Source organism: Adiantum capillus-veneris, chromosome 28 (genome assembly GCF_014529385.1).
Source record: "Adiantum capillus-veneris isolate H3 chromosome 28, ASM1452938v2, whole genome shotgun sequence".
Taxonomy (NCBI): Eukaryota; Viridiplantae; Streptophyta; class Polypodiopsida; order Polypodiales; family Pteridaceae; genus Adiantum; species Adiantum capillus-veneris.
In genome coordinates this window covers 131,646,941-131,672,752 of record NC_140958.1, presented here as the reverse complement: position 1 = coordinate 131,672,752, position 25,812 = coordinate 131,646,941, and the positions used below count along the sequence as shown (strand labels likewise).

General features: G+C 45.4%; 1 protein-coding gene across 3 annotated transcripts in view; it reads right to left on the bottom strand.

Moving 5' to 3' along the window:
- LOC147421326 (WW domain-containing protein) overlaps window positions 1-24,144 on the bottom strand; it is a 53,704-nt gene extending 29,560 nt beyond the window's left edge. For all 3 annotated transcript variants that reach the window (XR_015186911.1, XM_086503946.1, XM_086503947.1), the window contains exon 1: window positions 23,990-24,144. Coding sequence is in view for 2 of the 3 variants with exons in the window: in XM_086503946.1 (XP_086360072.1) it covers window positions 23,990-24,089 (100 nt within the window). In the remaining variant the exon portion in view is untranslated. The remainder of the gene's footprint in view (window positions 1-23,989) is intronic.
- Window positions 24,145-25,812: the final 1,668 nt, after the last annotated feature.

Sequence of the window (25,812 nt, the reverse complement as noted above, 5' to 3'; positions counted from 1 at the left end):
CGTACTGATGAGGGTTTGCCGCACTGCACACTGACATTCGCATAGGCGATGAACCAGTAGGTAGTTGTAGGCAAAACGGGTCTCATAATACTTCAAGAGAACCCTGACCGCTTCAAGAACGCAGCACGAAGGAGATTGTGATTGTTGACGAAGGACACTAGCTTGGACGCATTTGTAATGAGTGGCTCTATCCAGGGTAGGCGCCCTATGTCCTTCAAAAGGTTGTTAAGGCAATGTGCCATACAAAATGACACTTTGATGCAAGGATACATGCCCTCCAAAATGGCCCTGGCTGCCGTGTTTGATGGCATCGATGACAAGCTACAACACCACCTCTTGGACAATGATCTCTACGACGGACGCCCACTCTCTTGCAAGCACGTCGGAGGATTTCCCTGTTTCTATGGCATCATGTGAGTGGGCAAAGTCAATCTCTCCCTTGCAATAAGCCACAGGCCCATGAATGGGCCTCCTCATGGTGTCGCTTTATCCATCTACAATAAGTGTGTAACAAACTGCTACATGTCAAAGCCTAAAGAATGGAGCCAACTTACAGATGCCGGCCGAGGGGCCTAAACCCTAAGAAGAACAAGTAACAGAAGAAGTGTCACGAAGTGATGACGTGGTTGCCCGAGAGCAGAAAACCCTAACCCTAATGTCTGCCAGAAACCCTAACTGTTGAAACCCTAATTCCAAAAACCCTAACTGCTGAAACCCTAATTCTGAAAACCCTAACCCTAAAACCTGCAAACCCTAATTCTGGAAACCCTAACCCTAAAACTGCAACAACGTGGCTGATTTTCGAAAATTGCACTGGCATGATAACGTGGCAAGCTGTACGGATTTTCGTGATTTACGTTGGCAGCTTTTGGCGTTGCTTTTTGGACCAGAAGCTTTTGAGTTTGAAAGCTTTTCATGTAAACTGCTTTTTGGACTAGAAGCTTTTGATTTTGAAAGCTTTTCATGTAAACTGCTTTTTAGGCCAAGGGCCTTTAAATATGAGGCTAGGGCTCATTCTTTGGCATGCTTCCTGGAGAAGGTGCAGAGTCTGGAGTACCGGCTTGTACTTTGATGATGCAATATAAAGAAATACCGAAAGGGGCGCCAAGGTTTGGGGCCAATACTCTCTGGGGTGGAATTCCGCCACTCCGTGTCGCGTGTCATCTCTCTCTTTCAGTTCAGTTTTTATAGAAGTGCTAAAAGTCTGTTCAGTCTGTTCTTTTCTATTGGCACGTGTTGCCCACCTTTTGACAGTGGTATCATAGCATCAGGCGTGTGCTTTTCTGAAAGCATACCGGTCCTACAAAAGAGCAGACAAAGCTTTTGGAATTTTATTTGAGGTATCTTCGTGCTCCGACCCTGGACTTATTAGCCACTCCCACCCTTACTTCATCGCGCATCGGGCGCGCTCCCGTCTTCACCGTTCATGTCTTACAGGGCATAAGCCAATTAAGATCACTTACAAGAGAAGGATCCAGATTTGTTTCCAGTCACTGTTTTTCTCACAAGTAGTGTCATGCAGATGTTGATGTCTACAGCTACCAAGCAGCATACTCCAAGTACTTGGCAAGCTTTCAAGAAAAAAAAATTGCCCGAAGTTATATGGTTTCTGACATCTTCCTTCGGAGTGCAACTTCTGGCAAAGTGGGTATCTTGAAATGCTTGCGATGGAAACCCTAGCAGATTATAACTTGAAATTTCTCGACATCTCTCGGTAGATGTCTCTTCACGAGCAAATGACCTTGGAGGTTCGGTGTGATTGCTATCTCTTGGGACTACCATCGCCGCCAAAGAAACACTGTCTGTCCAAGAGCTGATGGACCATGCTATGCTCGGCTATGACCTCATGGAAGGAACCTAACCTTAATTTTTGGTGCAGATTTCAAGATGGAAAGTCAATCGACTTTTCGAGCTCGACTGATGTCGAGATTGCTTTTTAAGTTTGAGTTCTGTTTGATCTTGTTTGGTGATCCTGTTTGGAATCTGTTTGAAATGGATGGTATCTGTTTTAAACCTGTTTTGGTGCCGGTTTGAAATGTTTGACTCTCGTTTCAATACTGGTTCAATTGATTGGTGATTTTTACTCCCGGGTGGAGAAGTGAGAAATATTGTTTTGGTATTGTTTGAACCTCGGAACGACGCAGGCCGATGCCTGGGGAGCGTTTCGTTGTATGCTAGAAAACCTCCAAACGACACAGGCCGATGCCTGGGGAGCGTTTGGTTGTATGCTTGAACCTCCAAGCGACGCAGACTACGGTCTGGGGAGCGTTTGGTTGTACAGTCCTCTGAGCTCATGGCCCGGACCTTTTTAGGTTATTTGCGGAGGGAGTGACGAGGTAGTCGTTGAGTAGCTTCATACCGCAGACCGTTTGTTTCGGGGGAGTGCTCAACGGCGCTGTTTGTTGTGTCTTGTAACGTGCATATGTGAGCATTTTTGTTTCATTGTGATGTGTCAACTACTGAATATTCCTAATTGGATGAGATTGCCTGGGTATGTAATTTTAGTGCATCAAGACACCCGTGGAAGATCAGTACGGTCTGGGTGTGATGGCTAATTTTACTACGCCGGAATATCAAGAGTTCCGATCTGGACGAAAGGAGAAGCTAACTCCTTGATCAAAAGAGCAGAAAGGAGAAGCTAACTCCTTAATAAAAAGAGCAAACTGAATGTCCCTCGGAAATTTTTGAGCTAACTTGAGTTGTTTTGCAGATATGCTGTAATCGCGGACAATTACTCTCTTTCAAGAAGGGGAGATGTAACAAATTGCTGACGTGTCAAAGCCTAAAGAATGGAGCCAACTTACAGATGCCGGCCGAGGGGCCTAAATCCTAAGAAGAACAAGTAACAGAAGAAGTGTCACAAAGTGATGACGTGGTTGCCCGAGAGCAGAAAACCCTAACCCTAATTTCTGCCAGAAACCCTAACTTCTGAAACCCTAATTCTGAAAACCCTAACCCTAAAACTTGCAAACCCTAATTCTGGAAACCCTAACCCTAAAACTGCAACAGCGTGGCTGATTTTCGAAAATTGCGCTCGCATGATAATGTGGCAGGCTGTACGGATTTCCGTGATTTACACTGACAGCTTTTGGCATTGCTTTTTGGACCAGAAGCTTTTGAGTTTGAAAGCTTTTCATGTAAACTGCTTTTTGGACCAGAAGCTTTTGATTTTGAAAGCTTTTCATGTAAACTGCGTTTTAGGCCAAGGGCCTTTAAATATGAGGCTAGGGCTCATTCTCTGGTATGCTTCCTGGAGAAGGTGCAGAGTCTGGAGTATAGGCTTGTACTTTGATGATGCAATATAAAGAAATACCGAAAGGGATGCCAAGGTTTGAGGCCAATACTCTCTAGGGGAATTCCGCCACTCCGTGTCGCGTGTCGTCTCTCTCTTTCAATTCAGTTGTTATTGAGTGCTAAAAGTCTGTTCAGTCTATTCTTTTCTATTGGCAAGTGGTGCCCGCCTTGTGACAAAGTGTCACTCAATACTTGGCCCATTGTCGCTTCATGTTTGCGGATGCCATCTCCACAAAGGCCTTCTCTCATCAAGAAGAGTAGTACAGAGGGCCTTTGAAGTGGGTGGCACGTAGCGTGGCCCATATTCCCAAATCCTTGTGCGCATGGCCTTGAAGTACTCCGACGTATACATGTCACAAAGGTTGTAAGAAGAAGGTAAGACTCGAGAGTCAAGACAATGTTGAATGGACATACTAGTTATGAACATATTATGTATGAGACCTTGGAACTTACCGAGCCTTTATGAAAGGGATATGGTCGTGTTAAAAGAAGCGGGCAACGGAGGCATCCACATCCTCCTCAAGGTGGAACCAAACGTAAAATATTGTACGTATTTCATACGTAAGGTACACATTCCTGTATGGATTGAGGTTTAAGGTACGTAAAAATACACACTATTGGTAAAAATTCCTTAAAAATTAGGAAAAATTAGGAATTTCATGAGAGAAGCCTACAAATATATCACTCTATATGTCTATATGGCATTAAACATCAATCAAGTGACCTACCATGGTCCATGATACGAACTAGGGACACAGTACCACATTTCAATAATAGCAATGGAACTTTTTTTTTTTTTAAAGCCTGTATGGATTGAATCCGTACTGTACGGGCGTACCGTACGGATCCAGACCGTACGTATAGTCCAAGCTTGATCCTCCTTTTTTGGATCCCATGACGCATCTAGAGTTCGTTGACGATGGGTGGGAAGAGAGGGTGAAGTCGTTCGAAATGACATTTGAGCCGCTGCACTACTACCTCTACCTCCACCAGAAGAAGGAGGATGAGTGGTAGAAGGAAAAACCAAGTAATTGGGGACATTGGCTTGCTGCTTGGGTCAACCATTTGCTTTGGCTCTCATACTGGCATCTCAAGCTGCTCCTTCTCGGCCGTCACATTGAAACAAACGCGGAGAGTGGATCTCCCGACTACACGGACCGCCTACAGACACACGTCGGACAAACCACCCGACCATAGCCACCATCCGGCAATCCCCTGTGCTGGGACCAGCGTCCGAGGACATAGGCGTGCACTTGTAAGACCGAGTGTCCCATACCACCCAGCCTCACCTCCTTGAGCTGACCTCGCACACTCCTAGCCTCGCGGGCTAACCACTGGCACTCTACCAGTAGGGGTCGATAACTGCAAATGAGGCCTTGGCCCCCCTTTTATAATAACGGGAGGCCACACTGTCAGTGTTCACACTGCAAAGGCAAAACGCTAGGCTGATCTGCTGTTTGCTGTAGTCGCCGGGGCTGATCTGCTGTGCAAAACGCCAGGGCTGGTCCTTCATGCAAAAACGCTAGGTTGATGGATCTACTCCAAAAACGCTAGGCCTCTTTGGGGGGATTCTGCTGAGAAGTTGCCTGTTGAGAATGTGCTCCTGCTGCCTCTTCTGCCAGAAAGTGTGAACTTTGGTTTGCTTATATATTAACTTAGCAAAATTGCCCTACCTACTTTTGTTGGAAAGTCACTTAAAAATAATAAGTGAAAATCCCAATAAATAGGAAAATAGGCTAAATGCACTGGAAAATTCCCCTAACTGATGCTAATGGATTCTGATGGGAATTCCGATGATCATGCTGTGTGCAACCGGAGGATATGCATCTATGCTAAGTGACTGGGCATGCACGGTCTACGAATAGACTCACAAAAGTGCCAGATCACTGCTAATCTAGACTTGACTTGACTTGACTGAACCCTGCTGTGGTGTAGCTTGTCCACGGACACATAGGGTTGGGATGTGTCACGTGACATCTCCTCCTTTTCAAAGTGAGATACTGGTACCGAACTGTATGGCGTCGAGGAAGATCGCCAGCAACATCCGGAATCTTGGAAGGGACTCTTCATCGGCCCACTCTGATGTGTGGGTCGTGCGGTACTTGAACTTCATAAAGGTCTGCAACGCTTGCTTCTTTGGGCCGCGCCGAAAGCGACTCAAAGTCTTCTGTAGCTCCTTTGATGCTTCAACGTCGTCTAGAGTCCTGCTTCATTCGTCTTCAAGAATCTCCATGGCTGAAAATTCCTGAAACCATCTCCAACACAAAACCATGAACATACCCATTCCATGTAAAGTGAAGGAAAAAAATCTTGTCTTCTCTAAAGATTGTGTATACACTGTAGATGAACATAGAGACCGAGTGACAACCCGTTCATCAAACGCGTGCAAACAATGAGATCGAATCTTTTCTGTTTGATCGAAATCAATCAACTGTGGCAAGTCACAATGGAAATGCCCATGCTTGGTGCTCATACTATCATGTGCTCTCTCTACAACTGTGTCATGCCAAGGAAGAGACATAGAATGTGACTTCTTGACATACAGACTTGTCAACTTTTCATGAAGAATCCGCATACATTCGTGCTCATCCATGAGAGAAACGTGCTCAACATACAATATGTCATGCCTAGGAAAAGGGATCACATAACGATGCTGAGTCCTGACTAAAATACAGGAAACCTTCACGAATGAAACACTCGAACAATGCGTGCGTATCAATCATGCGAACACATAATACTTCCTGTGATGGTTCCTTGGACCAAGGCTCGAGAGCCGAGATCGGTTCTTCGGGATCTAGCAAATCTTCTTGTGGGGGATCTGTGGACCTCGACTCGAAAGCCAAGATCAATTCTTGGTGATTGATCGAATCTGCAACGAGGTTAGCTTCGCTAGAAAAAGCATCAACTAACACATCATCCTTATGAACAATCACATCTTGTTCATGCAATTCATCATGCTTGTCTTTATCATCCAAATCATCATGCAAATCATTATCAATCAAATCATCATCATGCTTCAAACAATCATGCAAATCCTGTGGGTCATGCTTTGGAGAAGGAGAGACGGAGAGAGTCTCCTTTTCGTGATTCTGTGCAAAGTACACCTGTACTTGAGAAAAAAGTCGCAAGAACTGTGTTTCGTCGGTCGCTCTGTTCTTGTAGTGCTTTGGTCTCACGCGCTATGGCTGCCATTCTGTCTTGGTACTTACGCTCGATGGCTGCCATATCTTCTTCGTAGGCTTTTCTTTGTGCTTCTCTTTCTTGGTCCAACTCCTCCATAGGAGTTGTTGCTAATTGGACTATTTTCTTATTTTTAATGATTAATTTCTTTTTCTAGGATATTTTATTGTGTACACTAAGAACTGTTAAAAGATTGTAGCTACAGGAAGTGCCATCAAGAACGGACAACTATGATGTGTCATTTGATGGGTGACGGTAAAAATCACGAAGGAGTTGTTGTAAGTTCGGTGGAAAGGGCCGGGTTACGAGTGCCCTTGATGGGTGACGGGTGCATCAGAAAGGGGGCATACCGTAGGCTGAGGAGGAAATCCGAACTGAGTAAAAAAATACGCGTAAGAACGCAAGCACAAGAATAACGATGGGTTCAAAGAAGCTTTTTACGAAAAGCAGGAACATTCGCGGGAGGGCAGATGCTTTCCCGCGAGGAATCTATGTCTGCATTGCATCTGTGCCGTGTTTTGCACCCGGGGACGCCTGGAATGTGTTTGTGTAGCATTAGTTTTTAACTCACGGAGTGGTTTTTAAAAGTTTGAACAGGTTCACACTTTATTTTAAAAGTGGCCGGCCACTTTTAAGTGACCGGCCACTTTTATTAATAAAATAAAAAGTAACCCCAAATCCTTACGTAAAAAACCTACGCAAGCTGTACGGATGGGCTGAAAAAAGAAATCTCTCTCTCCTCTCTCTAGAAGCGCCAGAGCTTCTGTTTTTGTGCCCTATTTCCGCCGGGTGCAAGGGCCTATAAAAAGGCAGCAAGCGTTACAGTTTGGGGAGCTCAGGAGTAGCAGGAAGTGCCAGGGCTGAGGTTTTGGAGCAAAGTGTGGCAACGGGAATCTGCGAGTGTTCGGGTGACGACGGAGTACGGAGGTCGCTTTTCCGAGCAAGGAGCGACAAGTATAATTTGTCAATACGCATTGCGAGTTGTTGCTTTGTGTGGCGTGTTTTGCAGGAATCTCCCTTTTACAGGAAGTCCCTCACGGGAAGTACGGCTTCACGTCTAAGTCCCTTACGGGAAAGTACGGCCTCGTGCCTAAGTCCTTTACTGGAAAGAACGACCTTCGGGTCTAAGATTACAGAACGGAGAGGTTTCCTCGGGTTCTTGTGCTTGTATACGACTCTCCCTGAATAAAGAATACTCTTGACGGGGGGGGGGGGGGGCAGCCCATCTTCTGGTCCCCACTACTTTGTCGATCTTCTCCCTTCTCTCACATTTGCAAAGTATTTTATTTCTAAGTGCTCATGTACGCTCTCGTTTTGTGACAGTGGTATCAGAGCTCGGACTCCTCTCTTTCTCTGCAAAGAAGGACGATTCCGGGAAGAACGGGAAGAACCGTGTCGAGCCAAGGGAGAAGTGTTGAAGAGGAGCTTCAACAAGTGCGAGCTCAGCTTGCAGATTTGCAACAAGTCTTACTATTGCCAGATGTCCAAAAGCTCTTAGGCGGAATGAAGAGAACGACTGGAACCGATGCAGCCGGGCATCTAGACCACACTGTTGGCGTGAGACCACAGGAAGAAAGAGAAGAAGAACGTGCCGAGGTGCACAAAGGATCTTCGGATCGGAATGAACGGCCTACTCCAAGGAAAGGCCAAGAAAAAGCGCTCTCTTTGCTAGACGAGAGCAAGGACATCTCTATCTCATCTCCATCTTACTCTCCTGATTATACTTCTACTTCTCAATCGTCTCGCCAGAAGAAGGAAGCTGCTACTACTACTACCCTACATCAACCTAAAGATAAGCCTCAATTCAAGAAGCATGGTCGCAAGTCTCAACATCGCATGAGAGTCTTCAAATCGGGCGACAAGGACATCAAGTTCGAAACCTACAACGGACGGAGAGATATCTCCAAAGCACTGTCCTTCATCAGACAATTTGAAGTTGCCTTTACCAATAGGCACTTCACAGAAAGATCCAAATTGCGCCATGTGGGGATGCACCTCAAGGAAACGGCAAGTAATTGGTGGTTAGCCAAGATTCTGGAAGGTTCTCAGGCCAGAACTTGGGAGAGATTCAAATCTGAATTTTATGAACAGTTTCTTCCGCCTGACTTCGAGCAGGACATACGGAAGGAATGGGACTAGCTCGCACAGAAGGAACATGAGAGAGTAACAACCTATGTGGACAAGTATTGGTTGGTTCTTCTGAAGGTCACTCCCTTCATGAAGATTGCCGACGAGGAAACGAAACGAAAGTTCGAAGCGGGTCTCCAACCGCAGCTTCGAAAGAGTATGAAAGTGTATCCGCATGACACTCTTCAGAGGATGATGGAGTCAGCAATCATTGCTGAGGATTTGCACTCAACTGGGACGCCCAGAAAATGGAGCATAGCACTTACCGTGCGAGACAAAGAGGGGTCTACTATGACCAAGGGGGCCAAGGAAGAAAACGTCCTCCATCTAGGGACTATGATCATTCTAAGAAGCCAGAGGGCAATGGCAAGCGAACTAAGTATCTTTCTCCTACTCAACTTCAAATCTTCAGAGAGGAAGGAAGATGCTTCTACTGTGGCGAGAAAGGACATATGAAACCGGATTGCCCGTTAAAGCAGCAACGGCAAGAACACGCCCCTACGAGGCAAGATAAAGCAAGGAAGGAACCCGCTCCACCAAGCTCGAACTCTATTCCAGATGTTCAAGGAAACACAGAAACGGAGAAAGGGAAGCGTCAGCTTCTAAAGGGCTGGGGGCCTTTGAACAATCAGTGAGTACTGATTCTTTATGATCCAGGATCCACGGATAACTTCATCTCCCTGGATACTGCGGAACGTTTGTGCCTCACACCGGCTCAGCTTGGTACACCGGTTACATCCGGATCGGCATTCGAGGGGTTGACAACCAATGCAACTCCCGTGCAAGGACGGCTCAATCTCCGGATTGGCGAGTACAAGGACCGCGAATCATTTTTTATGGCACCCATCGAGGGATGTGATATCATCTTGGGTATGCCATGGCATTTCCACATGACACCTGTCCCTGATTATGTGGAAAAGACCCTCACTTTTGATCATGGGGGTAAGAAATAAAGATTCATGCTGATGTAGGAGATTGGCAGTTCCCAATTGTAAGTCATATCTCCATTAAGAAAGAAATGAAGAAGTGTGTTTCTGCTTACTTGATTTTTGCACGCGAGAAGGATAAAACTAGTGGGGATTCACTCTCTAGTCTGGAAATCAAGCGTTTTCAATTTATTGAAAAGTACAAAGATTGTTTCACGGAAACACTCCCTGATGAACTACCTCCGGTACGCCCGGAAGATCACCGCATAGATCTCATACCGGGTAGCTCGCCTCCCAATCAACCCCCTTATCGGGTGAGTCTTGCTCAGCAAGAGGAAATTTTGAAGCAAGTCAACGAGCTTCTAGAGAAAGGGTTAGTACAACCAAGTGCTTCACCCTACTGCTCTCCAGTTCTACTGGTGCAGAAGAAAGATGGCACGTTTCAAATGTGCATAGACTATAGGTCTTTAAACAAGCTCACGGTCAAGAATCGCTTTCCGATCCCTTGGATTGATGATATACTTGATAAGTTGCAGGGTGCAAGTGTCTTTAGTCGCATAGACTTAAAGAGTGGGTATCATCACATACGGATCGCCCCTGAGGATGTCCATAAGACTGCTTTCCGCACAACCTTTGGACTATATGAATTTTTGGTAATGCCATTCGGCTTGACCAATGCTCCTGCGACGTTCAATCGCATGATGGACTGCATTTTCAGCCCGTATCGAGCTTTTACGGGAGTAATCTTTGACGACATACTCATCTTCTCTAAGTCGGAAGAGGAACATCGGAAGCACTTGGACCTAGTGTTTCAAGAATTGCGAAAGCATGAGTTGCATGTGAATGCAAAGAAGAGCGAGTTCTTTCTCTCAGAGATACACTATCTCGGCCATATAGTCTCTCACAATCAAGTGAGTATCGATCCTGCCAAGATCCGAGTGGTAGAAGATTGGCCTATTCCCACTACGGTACATGATGTACATAGCTTCTTGGGATTATGTTCGTATTATCGAAGTTTGTCCGAGGATTTGCCCATGTAGCAGGACCACTTCATGATTTGACAAAAAAGAAGATTCCTTTCAGATGGGGATCGAGACAACAAGGAGCTTTTGATCGGCTCAAGTATTTGCTAAGCCATGGACCTATTTTGATAGTGCCCGACTTAAGGAAACCATTTGAGGTTCACTGCGATGCTTCAGGCGATTGCATCGGAGCAGTGTTAAACCAAGAAGGCCATGCAGTGGCCTACGAAAGCAGACGGCTTAAGGATGCAGAGTTGCATGCATCAATCTACGAAAAGGAACTCACGGCTGTGATTCACGCCTTATCCAACTCGAAGCACTATCTTCTAGGAGTGGATTTTGTGATCAAGAATGATCACCAGAGTCTGCGGTATTTTCTTACGCAAAGGAAACTATCTAAGAAGCAGATGAGATGGGCAAACTTTTTGTCTATGTTTCACTTCCAGATCCTTCACACGGCTGGGAGTAAGAATGTGGTCGCGGACGCATTGTCTAGGTGGCCAAGGGTGAACGCTATCACTTCGGTGTATCATCAAGAATTAGAAGCACTACCGGAATTGTATCCGAATGATCCAGACTTCTCCAGCGTTTTGGGGAAAGCTACATCGTGGAGAGAATGAGTTTCCCTATTCCATTCGAGACGGTTATCTCTACCACCATCAGGCCATATGTGTGGCGGAACCATTAAGAAAGAAGATCATGGATGAAGCACACGCTTCGTCTTATGCGGGTCATCGGGGTATTCTCCCTACGACCTTAGCAATGGAAAGATATTTCTTTTGGCCTAGCCTTAAAGCAGACATTGATAAGTATGTTAGGGAATGCTTGGTTTGCCAAAAAGTAAAATATGATCGGCATAAGACGCCTGGGTTGCTACAACCATTGCCTGTGCCTAATGAACCTTGGGAAAGTATCGCCATGGACTTCATCATGGACCTCCCTAGAACTCAGACTAGAAATGATGCGATCTGGACCATTGTGGACAGGTTTAGCAAGCAAGCACACTTTATACCAGTCAAGAAAACGATCAAAGCAGATCATATGGCTAGGGTCTTTCTGGCACAGATTTTTAAGCATCATGGAATGCCTAAGTCTATTGTGAGTGATCGAGATCCTCGCATGACAGGAAATTTTTGGCGTGCCTTGATGGACAATCTTGGTACGAAGTTGAATTTTTCATCTACCTACCATTCTCAAACGGACGGGCAAAGTGAGAGCCAATTCCACAGTATTGGATATGTTAAAAGCTTATGTGTCAGACCGGCAATCTGACTGGGAGAAATATTTACCTCTTGTCGAGTATGCGTATAACAATACCATACACTCATCGACGGGGAAAGCACCTTTTGAGATTCTCTATGGTAAGCCTTTGCTTCCACAGATCCTTTTAACTAAGGATAAGATCTTTGCAACAAATGAATTTCTCCGGGATTTGGACACAGCCTACGGGTGTAACCGGCCTATTAACTTCAAAAAAGGGTGGTAGACTATACTTCAAACCTTGATTTAGCTTTCACCCATTATTAGTCGTCTATTCTACCTGTGCTATAATGACACGAGAGAGGAATGGGATACAGATGCTAGATTGCAGCTGTATGCGAGTCAGACACCAGACTGGCCCCTAAATTAGGCGCCCCTTTCGGTATTTCTTTATTCTTTAACAAAGGGAATAAAAGCTGTGGTTCCCTACAAGCTGCCCCGCACAATCTTGGCTGAATTTCAACTGTTCTGGCCTGATTTCGGCAGCATAACTGTACTAGGACCCTTCACAGTCAGTATTCCCACGCATTGGATGACTTTCCCGACGCATACGGACACTTTGCAAAACCTGGCGAGAATCTACAGCACGCTGAATTCTCTGTTTTCTGCCCCGAAAATGCACCAAATCACCTGTACAGCAGTCCCCTTGCGTCCCCGAACCTCCTGGGGGTATTGGGGTCCGTTTAGGGCCGAAACCCTGAACCTGCAAAAATACACAGCAGGCTGTAATTCACTGTTTCGGGCTCCGTTTCGCGTGCCGGTCGCATCCGTAGCAAGTCCTCGAGCTCCCGCATCTGTAGGGCTACTTGCCCTTTGAATCGGACGGGATTTCGCACGTGAAACCTCTCCGAATTCACATGTACCTGTGGGGGATTAGCCGCTAGCTAATCCAATACCTGTGCAAGAGGCTCTTGCCTCGGCAATCGCGCATGAACCCACATAATTGTACATTGGTCAAATGAAAAGCCCCCTAGAGGGGCATAACCATAAAGAATAGGGGAGAGAGAGAGCAGTGAGAGGTGTGCAGGTCATGACATCCTGCACCTCACTGTACATAGAGGGTAAGCAAGCACTCCATTGAAGCTCTCCCACCTGTGACAACACTCAAAAAACGAGCTCACAACTGAAAATCACGTTTTTGCCTTCTCTTTAAGTAGTAAACTGGCCTCAAAGTGCCAAGTGTCACTCATTTGTGCATTTTCCCGCTTTAGACCCTCGGGTCTAAAAATATCTCACCTGCAGCCTCTGTTGACTTGGCCACAGAGTAACAAAATGATCCCCATGTCAAACTGCACATAATGACGCGAAGACATTTTGCCGTCCAAAAATAGCAGTCCCTAAAATTTAGGAGTTTCTGCCATTACATTCTTCTAGGTCATCTGACCCTCTTTGTACACTGTAGCCACACCCAGAACTGAAATGTAGCCTATGTAGCAAAGGATTCCGCTTTGGCTGGCCAATGACCCCGCTTTGGCTAACCATAGTCCTTGTCCAACCTTAGTGCTCTTTAGCCCTCAGGCCTGGACTCTCTCTGAGCAGCTCCACACTGGCTATGCAATGCAGGGCAGTTAGATTTCCAGAGGGGTGTTTCCAAAAGGTAAAACAAACGAAATTCCCGAAAGAAAGAGAAAATAAACAAAAATGGAATTACCATTGGCTAGTGACATACCCCCCTCTTGAAATCTCAAACGTCCTCGTTTGCACCTATGTCGTACATGCTTACAGTCAACACTCGGGTGTATTCAACAAATGTCGACACATGCACGACACATACATGCTCATTGTCAACCCTGGTGTATTCAACACCTCGTCGACACATGTATTGCCTGCGTGTGAACCCTGTCCCAATGACATAGTGGAAGCGTCACACTCTGCCATTGCTTTGAGTCCATAACTTTCCAATGACAAAATGGAAGCGTCACATTTTGCCACTGTCTTTTAGCACACGTTGGATCTAGTAACCTTTCGAGCATACCCAAACCGACAGTTTAAGAATGCAGTTACACATGTACTCTTCAATAGAAATAATTGCTGTACCCTTGACAAACTGACAAGAAATACTCACTTCTATAGCACTAAACAAACTTTTGGACATTCCATAAGAGCAATTGCCAAACTGACAATCTGTACAGCTCTAACATTCATGTACCATGCACTTCATTTGAGCTCACTGTAAGTAACATATACATCATTTCTTTCAGAAGCCATTGTCACACTGACAATCCATGTAGCTCTGAATCTCAAGGGGTCAAGGTAGGTTGCAAACCAAGGTTTTAAGTTACATACTTTTAGTGACTCTGCAAGTTCACTTTTTTCCATCCACTTGTACATCATTTCTTTCAGAAGCCATTGTCACACTGACAATCCATGTAGCTCTGAATCTCAAGGGATCAAGGTAGGTTGCAAACCAAGGTTTTAAGTTCCATACTTTTAGTGACTCTGCAAGTTCACTTTTTTCCATCCACTTGACATCCAGAGGTGAATAGCTTTTGAACTTTACCAAACAGCACCTTGCAACCTTGCCTTTTCTTTTCTTTCTTTATGTGCCAAAATCTGTTCTGGGACCAAGATCTCGTCAAGTTCCTCGACTTCCGGCTGATCTTCAGCTGGCATATCTTCTGGCACATCACCCACATACGGTCTGAGAAGACTCACATGAAACGCATTGTGAATCTTCCAACTCTCAGGTAATTTCAGTCTTTATACAATATCACTGATTTGCATACTGAGCATCGAAAACAATCTTTCTCTGCTCTTCATCTTGATCTTTGGAGATTGACCTGTGATCTACCCTGATGCTGTCACTTTTATTTGGCTGAGAATTCTCTTTTTGACCCAATTTTGGCAGCATAACTGTAGTAGAAACCTTCACAACCAAAAATCCACATATCCAAGTGATTATCTATGCATAATAGAGCACTTTTGCAAACCTGTCCTGGAAATTCAGCACGCTGAATTCTCTGTTTTTAGCTCCTAAAATGCTCCAGATCACTTGTATTACTGTCCTCTAGCTTCCCCAAAGCTCTTGGGACAAAAAGGCATCAAATAGGGTCAAAACCCTAAATCTGCAGCAAAATACAGCAAGCTGTATTTTCTTCTTTCAGGCTCTATTTTGCGTGCCAATCGCACCAATTCGTAGCCTTTGATCTTCTGCATCAGTAGGACTACTTGCCCTTTGATTTACACGAGATTTTTCGCAAGAAATCTTGTTAAATCATCCTGTACCTGTTTTGAATTAGCCTTTAGCTAATTCGGTACCTGTATGAAATCATTCCAAGTGGAAGGAGTCTGTCCTTGTAACAACAGTGTATTCCACCACTGACTTGCATTTTTTTCAGAAAAGTGGCAGCTTTCCTGACTTTAAATGCTCCTTCCAACAAATGCTTTGTCAAACTGTTCGAGGAAAGAGAGAACCTTTGTCCTCTCATAAAAGCCATTGATGTGTCAATGGACTCACTGATCATCTTCTTTGTATGGCTTTAGCTTATCCATTGACTCCAAATTGTCAAAGAGACAGTTTGCATAATGGGTACACCTGTGGGAGCCATCTGTACTCCCTGGCCAGTAACATGTTGATGTCCAGGTCATAGTAACAGGGAATGGCCATTTTGAGGTCTCCGTTCCCCGTTCCCATTCCAAGTTCCCGTTCTGAATCCCCGTTCCGTGTTTCGGACATGAGTATCTATAACAGGGAATGGCATTTCATGCCTGTTGCCGTTCCCGTTCCCCGTTCCGATTTCCCATTCCGGGTAACTATGGTCCAAGTGTCATATTCACTGATGGGATTGAAAAACCAGCCATACCCAAGTTGCCTTGTGACACCCCAAACTGACCTTGTGTGCCCTGAGATCCTGGGTGCAAACCAATGTTTGCATACATGGGGTTGGGCACCATGCCTTGCATACCCCTAAACACTGTTCCTGGCATGCCAAAACTGCCTTGAACTTGATGTGCTATTGATAAAGATTGTATGAACTCCATAAATCTTGGATTCTCCATCAATTGCTTGAACATGGTCACAGCAGTAACAACCTGCAAAGCTTTCTCTGTTTGGCCTGAACTCTTGCCAATTTCATGTGCAGTTGGAATAAGCTGTCTATCCTCTGAAGAGGAACCCTCTTCCTCGTTGCCAGCCATCCTGTATCCAAAGAAAGACTCGTAGCCTTTCTCACCTGTATCCAAAGAAAGACTCTCGTAGCCTTTCTCACATGTAAATCCAAAGAAAGACTCGTAGCCTTTCTCACCTGTATCCAAAGAAAGACTCTCGTAGCCTTTCTCACCTGTAAATCCACTCGATCTACTTTCAAACTCTCTGTGTTTTCAAGGTCATCCCAAACTCTCTCTGTGTCTTTAACCCAAACTGACCAAGGCTCACTTTTTGAGGAAAAAGTGATTTAATCCCGTCGATGGAACCATGTAACCGGCCTGTTAAATCCAAAAAAGGGAGGTAGACTTTACTTCAAACCTTGATTTAGCTTTCACCCATTATTAGTCGTCTATTCTACCTATGCTATAATGACACAAGAGAGGGGAATGGGATACAGATGCTAGAATGCATCTGTATGCGAGTCAGACACCAGACTGGCCCCTAAATTAGGCGCCCCTTTCGGTATTTCTTTATTCTTTAACAGAGGGAATAAAAGTTGTGGTTCCCTACAAGTTGCCCTGCACAATCTTGGCTGAATTTCAACTGTTCTGGCCTGATTTCGGCAGCATAACTGTACTAGGACCCTTCACAGTCAGTATTCCCACGCATTGGATGACTTTCCCGACGCATACGGACACTTTGCAAAACCTGGCGAGAATCTACAGCACGCTGAATTCTCTGTTTTCTGCCCCGAAAATGCACCAAATCACCTGTACAGCGGTCCCCTTGCGTCCCCGAACCTCCTGGGGGTATTAGGGTCCGTTTAGGGCCGAAACCCTGAACCTGCAAAAATACACAGCAGGCTGTAATTCACTGTTTCGGGCTCCGTTTCGCGTGCCGGTCGCATCCGCAGCAAGTCCTCGAGCTCCCGCACCTGTAGGGCTACTTGCCCTTTGAATCGGACGGGATTTCGCACGTGAAACCTCTCCGAATTCACATGTACCTGCGGGGGATTAGCCGCTAGCTAATCCAGTACCTGTGCAAGAGGCTCTTGCCTCGGCAATCGCGCATGAACCCACATAATTGTACATTGGTCAAATGAAAAGCCCCCTAGAGGGGCATAACCATAAAGAATAGGGGAGAGAGAGAGCAGTGAGAGGTGTGCAGGTCATGACATCCTGCACCTCACTGTACATAGAGGGTAAACAAGCACTCCATTGAAGCTCTCCCACCTGTGACAACACTCAAAAAATGAGCTCACAACTGAAAATCACGTTTTTGCCTTCTCTTTAAGTAGTAAACTGGCCTCAAAGTGCCAAGTGTCACTCATTTGTGCATTTTCCCGCTTTAGACCCTCGGGTCTAAAAATATCTCACCTGCAGCCTCTGTTGACTTGGCCACAGAGCAACAAAATGATCCCCATGTCAAACTGCACGTAATGACGTGAAGACATTTTGCCGTCCAAAGATAGCAGTCCCTAAAATTTAGGAGTTTCTGCCATTACATTCTTCTAGGTCATATGACCCTCTTTGTACACTGCAGCCACACCCAGAACTGAAATGTAGCCTATGTAGCAAAGGATTCCGCTTTGGTTGGCCAATGACCCCACTTTGGTTAACCATAGTCCTTGTCCAACCTTAGTGCTCTTTAGCCCTCAGGCCTGGACTCTCTCTGAATAGATCCACACTGGCTATGCAATGCATTACATTCTTCTAGGTCATATGACCCTCTTTGTACACTGCAGCCACACCCAGAACTGAAATGTAGCCTATGTAGCAAAGGATTCCGCTTTGGTTGGCCAATGACCCCACTTTGGCTAGCCATAGTCCTTGTCCAACCTTAGTGCTCTTTAGCCCTCAGGCCTGGACTCTCTCTGAACAGTTCCACACTGGCTATGCAATGCAAGGCAGTTAGATTTCCACACTGGCTATGCAATGCAGGGCAGTTAGATTTCCACACTGGCTATGCAATGCAGGGCAGTTTCTGCCATTACATTCTTCTAGGTCATATGACCCTCTTTGTACACTACAGCCACACCCAGAACTGAAATGTAGCCTATGTAGCAAAGAATTCCGCTTTGGTTGGCCAATGACCCCACTTTGGCTAACCATAGTCCTTGTCCAACCTTAGTGCTCTTTAGCCCTCAGGCCTGGACTCTCTCTGAACAGTTCCACACTGGCTATGCAATGTAGGGCAGTTAGATTTCCAGAGGGGTGTTTCCAAAAGGTAAAACAAACGAAATTTCCCAAAGAAAGAGAAAATAAACAAAAATGGAATTGCCACTGGCTAGTGACAACGGGCAAGTTAGGAGAGCTATTCTACGCTCTCAAGAAAAGCATAAGAAAGCTGCAGACAAGCACAGGAGGAATCTAGACTTAGCAGTCGGACAGTTAGTCTTACTCAAGTTTGAGAAGGCAAGACTTAAGAAACAAGCTTCTCATAAGGGGAAGGTGGTAAAACTTTCTACCCGTTATTATGGGCAGTTTAAGATCACTAAGCAAGTGAATGATGTCACATTCCGATTAGAGCTACCGCCTAATTGGAGGATCCATAATGCTTTCCATGTCAGTTTACTCCGGCCGTATGTGGGACCGCCTCCGAGTCAGCCTAGTGCTGAGAAACCTCCTGAGGTTGAGGAAACAGAAGAAATACTCCAACCGGAGCAGATAGTAAGTCATCAGGAGCGGCCCTTCAAGTCCGGAAAAATAACACAGAAGTATTTGGTTAGGTTTAAGAACTATTCAAATCTAGATCCTCAGTGGATGACGCAGGAGGAATTAGCAGCTTATCCCGAGATACTGGAGGTATATGTTCAAGCACTACAGTTGAGGTCAACTATTTAGAAGCCAGAGGGATGTTGCTAATTGGACTATTTTCTTATTTTTAATGATTAATTTCTTTTTCTAGGATATTTTATTGTGTACACTAAGAACTGTTAAAAGATTGTAGCTACAGGAAGTGCCATCAAGAACGGACAACTCTGATGTGTCATTTGATGGGTGACGGTAAACATCGCGAAGGAGTTTCCTTAAGTTCGGTGGAAAGGGCCGGGTTACGAGTGCCCCTAATGCGTTACATGATGGGTGACGGGTGCATCAGAAAGGGGGCATTCCGTAGGCCGAGGAGGAAATCCGAACTGAGTAAGAAAATACGCGTAAGAAAGCAAGCACAAGAATAAAGATGGGTTCAAAGAAGCTTTTTACGAAAAGCAAGAACATTGGCGGGAGGGCAGATGCTTTCCCGCAAGGAATCTATGTCTGCATTGCATCTGTGCCGTGTTTTGCACCCGGGGACGCCTGGAATGTGTTTGTGTAGCATTAGTTTTTAACTCACGGAGTGGTTTTTAAAAGTTTGAACAGGTTCACACTTTATTTTAAAAGTGGCCGGCCACTTTTAAGTGATCGGTCCCTTTTATTAATAAAATAAAAAGCAGCCCCAAATCCTTACGTAAAAAACCTATGCAAGCTGTACGGATGGGCTGAAAACAGCGATCTCTCTCTCTCTCCTCTCTCTAGAAGCGCCAAAGCTTCTGCTTTTGTGCCCTATTTCCGTCGGGTGCAAGGGCCTATAAAAAGGCAGCAAGCGTTACAGTTTGGGGAGCTCGCAAGGAGTAGCAGGAAGTGCCAGCGCTGAGGTTTTGGAGCAAAGTTTGGCGACGGGAATCTGCGAGTGTTCGGGTGACGACGGAGTACGGAGGTCGCTTTTCCGAGCAAGGAGCGACAGGTATAATTATTAATTTGTCAATACGCATTGCGAGTTGTTGCTTTGTGTGGCGTGTTTTGCAGGAATCTCCCTTTTACGGGAAGTCCCTCACGGGAAGTACGGCTTCGCGCCTAAGTCCCTTACGGGAAAGTACGGCCTCGTGCCTAAGGCCGGGTTCACAGTGCGCGGCGGAAGTCTGAGAATTTCCTTGCTAGCCAATCAGCGAGCAGCCTTTTTGATGCCCCGTTCACACAGGGCAGTGGAAGAGGCTGACGGGGCTGCCATGTCAAGGCAAAGTTCCGCTTTTTCTCTTCCACCCTACCCTATTTCTCTTCCGACCCTCCCCCCCCCCCCTCGCCCGTGAGCGCTTCCACCCTGACAAAGGTCCCCTGCAGCCTATGAGAAACGGCCATGCAAGGAGGCAACTACAGCCTTGTGTGAATAGCAGGGCGGTGGAAGACCGGCGCTCTGCTCTTTTCCGCCTGGAAGTGCCCCGCAGCTCTATTTCTTCCACCCTTTCGGTCTGAACCCACCCTAAGTCCTTTACGAGAAAGAACGACCTTCGGGTCTAAGATTACAGAACGGAGGGGTTTCCTCGGGTTCTTGTGCTTGTATACGACTCTCCCTGAATAAAGAATACTCTTGACGGGGGGGGGGGGGGGGACCAGCCCATCTTCTGGTCCCCACTACTTTGTCGATCTTCTCCCTTCTCTCACATTTGCAAAGTATTTTATTTCTAAGTGCTCGTGTACGCTCCCGTTTTGTGACAGGAGTTAGTGCGATCTTTGTCGTAGATGGAAAAGGGGGAGGGTCGGAAAAACCTCCTGGTGGGGAAAATTCTTCTTCACCTCTCTCATGCTCATCACCTCCAATCGAAGTATCCATTCCGCTTCGAGTGATGACCATTCTGCAATCGTGGGCTCTTGTGGGTTCTTGTGTTCGTAAGTCCACGAGGGACTTGGGTTCTTTAGGGTCTTGGGTTCTGAAGTTCACGAGGAACTTGGGTTCTTGGGGGTCCTTGATTCGTGAGAATCTTGGGTTCTTGAGGTTCTTGAGTCTTGGGTTCTTGCGGTTCTTGAGATTTTCTTTCGCTTGCAAATCGCGTTGGAGAAGGATCTTCTCTTCACCCGAGTTCTACCCTTCTCTGAGGGGGGGCGCACCCCTTGGTAGCCTTGCGCTCACACCAAGGTTGCTTTTTCCCACCTCACGTCGATTGGCCGGCCGCTAAGTGCACAGTCCGCTCTCAATGAGTGAAAAGAGACACAAGGGGAGGCTGGACAAGCCCTTCTTTCTTGGGATTCCTGTCACTCTTCAAGAAAACACGATTAGGAATCGCCACGCCCAAGTAAACTTGGGTTCGTGCGATCGCAACAAGCAAAAAAAATTATTGTGGTCCTTGTGGTTCTTTCCTTGAGTAATGCAGAACACTTCCAAAGCTCTGATACCAATGTTAGGTGCAGCATAATGAATGTTGTTTTTTCTCAGGATTAGTGATCTTTATTGCTCAAGGTTCCTTTTAGTTCTTAGGGAAAGAGAGAGCTTTCCGTCTTATGGAGAGTGCTATGATCACGAACAAAGTGAATGGATTGTGCGTGCAAGTGAATGAGACTGAGAGGAGAGAGAAGAGATACGACACCCGAGAGGTTGTAAAACCCTCCTCCGAAGGCCCCACTCTCGTCGGCGAGAGTGGTCTATTTCTTGATTGCACAAAGGTGTACAATGCGTATGCAATGGACTGATGCAATGGGACTATGCCGATGACGACGACGACTTGATGGCTGAAATCTGGGATCTTCTAATCGCTGAATTTCGGGACTGTTTCGGTGGCTGAAAATGACTGTTTTGGCTGCGTTTTGACTCTATGTCGATGATGACGATGCGACGACGACGCGCTGAAAACGCTGAAATCTGCGTTTTCTGGGCTGAAACTGTAAACCTTGCAGAAAATGACCGTGCGGCGAGGAACTGCTGCGGGAAGGTGAGATCTGCGAGGTTCGAGACTTGATCTGCGGGTACTAAGGGCTGAAAACTGAAAACGCTGATGTTCTTTGACCTTCCGTCGCGGAGAATCTGCAAAACGCTAGGGTTTGTAGCAGATGCAAAAATGCTAGGGCTGAAAATCTGTAAATCTGATGCCAATTGTCTGCAAAGGCAAAACGCTAGACTGATCTGCTGTCTGCTATAGTCGCCGGGGCTGATCTGCTGTGCAAAACACCAGGGCTGGTCCTTCATGCAAAAACGCTAGGTTGATGGATCTGCTCCAAAAACGCTAGGCCTCTTTGGGGGGGTTCTGCTGAGAAGTTGCCTGTTGAGCATGTGCTCCTGCCGCCTCTTCTGCCAGAAAGTGTGAACTTTGGTTTGCTTATATATTAACTTAGCAAAATTGCCTTACCTACTTTTGTTGGAAAGTCACTTAAAAATAATAAGTGAAAATCCCAATAAATAGGAAAATAGGCTAAATGCACTGGAAAATTCCCCTAACTGATGCTAATGGATTCTTATGGGAATTCCGATGATCATGCTGTGTGCAACCGGAGGATATGCATCTATGCTAAGTGACTGGGCATGCACGGTCTACGAATAGACTCACAAAAGTGCCAGATCACTGCTAATCTAGACTTGACTTGACTTGACTGAACCCTGCTGTGGTGTAGCTTGTCCACGGACACATAGGGTTGAGATGTGTCACGTGACAACTTGGCCAATTTTCTTTGTGATCAAGAATGGACCACAATATCTAGCTGAAAGCTTATAATGCTTTCCTGTTCGCATAGTCTTGGAATCCTTGGGTATCTTCAGATAGACCCATTGTCCCACATCTAGAGTCCTTGGAGATCTCTTTTGATTAGCGTAAGTAGTGACTCGGTCACAAGCCGTTCTTATACTATCCTTAGCCAATCCGAGCATTTCTTGCATGTCATACAGAAAATCACGAGCTTGGCATTCCTTGACTTTCTCTAAGCCAATAGCAATCGGGGATTTAGGCTCGAATCCGTACATCAGCATGAATGGGCTAAATCCAGTAAGCAGAATGCTTGCTGCTATTATAGGCAAACTCTAGCTATGGAAGATACCTTTCCCAGTCAGACTGCCTATGAGAGACATAGGCTCTCAACATGTCCTCTAACGTCTGATTCATCCTCTCAGTTTGTCCGTCGGACTCAGGATGGTCAAAAGACGACATACTCAACTTCGTATGAAGGTGAGCAAAGACATCTCGCCAAAATCAACCAGCGAACTTAGTATCTCAATCACTGACGATATCTTCTGGGAGACCATACAGCTTATAAAGCTGATCGACAAATAAAACCGCCAACTCATGGCTTTTTACTGTCGACTTCGTTGGTATAAACTTCGCCATTTTTGTGAGTCTATCAATCACAACCCAAATAGCGTCATTGCCCCGACTAGTATTTGGCTTGCATTTTTCTCTCACCAACCTTTTTCCTCTCTTTCTCGAGCGACTACACTTTGTCTCTCTAGCGCTTCAAGCTCTCTTTGCCCCCCCTCCCCCATTTGCAGGTTCGATTGCAAATTAAGCTTCTAGTGCCTGTCCGGTGGGTGGTATGCGATCAGATGACGTTTTCGAGTAGATCTATCATAATAGATCCAAAATCCATTTGTTGCCTGAACCGGGGAGGAGATTTTGCAGACAAGATCAACACCACCCGATTCACCCTTTTCCGCTACACCTTTGACATTACCAAATTCTTATAGGATTCATCATAAACATACACCAAATTAATGCACCTCAGTATATACCTAGATGAATCCAGGATAAGCACAGATTCGCCCTTAAACAAAAGTGCACGGTGTAACTCATAATAGTCACCCACAAGACAAAATAACCAGCGGTTCCATCATGCATATTATTGACTAAAATACTAAGACATCCCCACTAACGTCGTCAAGGCCCAATAGTGGGTGTAGAACTAGGTACCAATAATGCTCCCACACACACGCATGCATCGATATAAAGATCTGCCAACTAAGTTTCTTTCATAACTCTAGAGATGCAAAGCCGACTTGGGCATAATGAAGCCTAGCACTGAAAGAAGCATTAAATAGGAAAAATCAATGCACCTCATTATGTTGGAGAAACATTCTTGTGATTTTCATAAGATAATTTTTGTTTCTTTGCAAGTTTATGACCTAGTTATGTCAATACACTAGCCATATGGATGAAAGATCAGCATACTACGTTTCTTGATGTGAAATCTGCATGTTTCTTCACATTGAATCCCCCAAGTTCCCAATTTGGTAAAAATTATGAGCTTCATAACCTAGTACAGTCGTAAACAAATAAATATCTCTCTCTCTCTCTCTCTCTCTCTCTCTCTCTCTCTCTCTCTCTCTCTCTCTCTCTCTCTCTCTCTCTCGCGCGCGTATACCCGGTGTTTCACTGGGAGGCAAGACATCATCCATGGATAGGTCGAGCTTGACTCGTCGGCTGGAGGTCTGCTGCTGCCTCCTGTCCCTCCTCTTCCCCATGATTCTGCTCTGTGGAAAGGACTCGCGCTTTCTCCTTATAAATCAAAGCGTTCGCTCACTAGGCTAGTAATCTTATTACCTTAGTAGATGAGGTGGTGTAATTTTATTATTATGTATGTTTTTGTCCGACTCTGAAATGTTTGAAAGCAATTTGAATAGGTGCTACGATTTTCCTAAAAGAAAAGAGGAGGAGAATCTAGCAAGATTCTCCTCTGCAAATGAAACGATCAATGGCGCCAACAATTGCAAACCTGCAGTGGCCATGCAAAGTTGCAGTCCCACGTGGTGGGTGAGGTGGACTACATCGAGTTGAACTGATGTTCGTGCATGAAGGAACGAGAGAGAGAGAGAGAGAGAGAGAGAGAGAGAGATCTATTGGAGGGGAGAGAGTGGGAGGAGGAGAATGTTATCTAAAACACCAAACTACAACCAATTCCAAGACAAGGCGGACTCCATACAGTGGGCGCGTAGGTGAGGATGAGACTCGTACTCGGCAGAAAAAGACTACTACTCAAGCTTCTATTCAGAAAGCTCCACCTTTGCCAAGAGCAAGACCTCTCTCTCTCTCTCTCTCTCTCTCTCTCTCTCTCTCTCTCTCTCTCTCTCTCTCTCTCTCTCTCTCTAAAACAGGCACGCACAAATTAGAGCTTCAGTACACTCTCAGATATATATTCCATGGACTCTTCATGCATGCCGACAGTGCTCTGTAGGAGGGGAGAGAGAGGGAGGAGGAATGTGAAATGAGAGGCAGGGAAATCAAGCATGGAAGACGAGAGAGAGAGAGAGAGAGAGAGAGAGAGAAAGAGAGAGAGAGACATGGCTGCAGTGGCCTTGAGCACAGGCAATAGAGGAGATGGTTTAGGGAGATTATTCGAGGGGAATCTTATGACAAATAGAATTTATTTAAAAGAGAGCAAGTACGTACGTAGTACCGATAAAAAATAGGATGATTATAGCATTTCAATGCAACAAAGGTAGGATGAAGTTACGTCTTGCCAAGTAATATAAGCCATTACACATAGTAAAGTTAGTGTAAGAGGAAACCACTCCCAATACGTATTCACTGCAAATGTCCCTTAATTTCAAACCATAGTACTAGTACCGATAAAAAATAGGATGATTATAGCATTTCAATGCAACAAAGGCAACATGAGGTTACGTCTTGCCAAGTAATATAAGCCATTACACACAGAGTAAAGTTAGTGTAAGAGGAAACCACTTGTAGATGGCTGGATAGTCACCATGTGGGAACGTGTTCTTAGAAGATGGACAACGAATTACTTAGTAATTACTAGAGTAATTACTACAGTAAACCCGAAGGATATAAATAGGACCCATTACATTGATATTGGGTTGGCAATTGTAATCACTTGTATTAGCGCTTTGGGCTATAATTGCATTTGAGCATCAGTGGCAATATTATTGGCTATACTTTTTCTCTGTAATCATATTCGCTGTAATCTCAATCATGGTATATATTTCAGTGATACTTACTTCTCAACAGTCTTATGAATCTGAATCTGAATCTGAACTTTATTCCAGTCTACAAGTCTGACTCTTATTTCAGTGTCCACAATTCAGTCTAGTCTCTCATTTCTGTCTAGTCTGCTGTCTGAAATCTTTCCACAATAGTAGTTGAAATCCTTCAACACTGGAATTAGCTGTCTCAAGAGATCAGCTCCAATTCCATTTTGGCGATCACGGTGGCTCAAGCTGAAGCTCG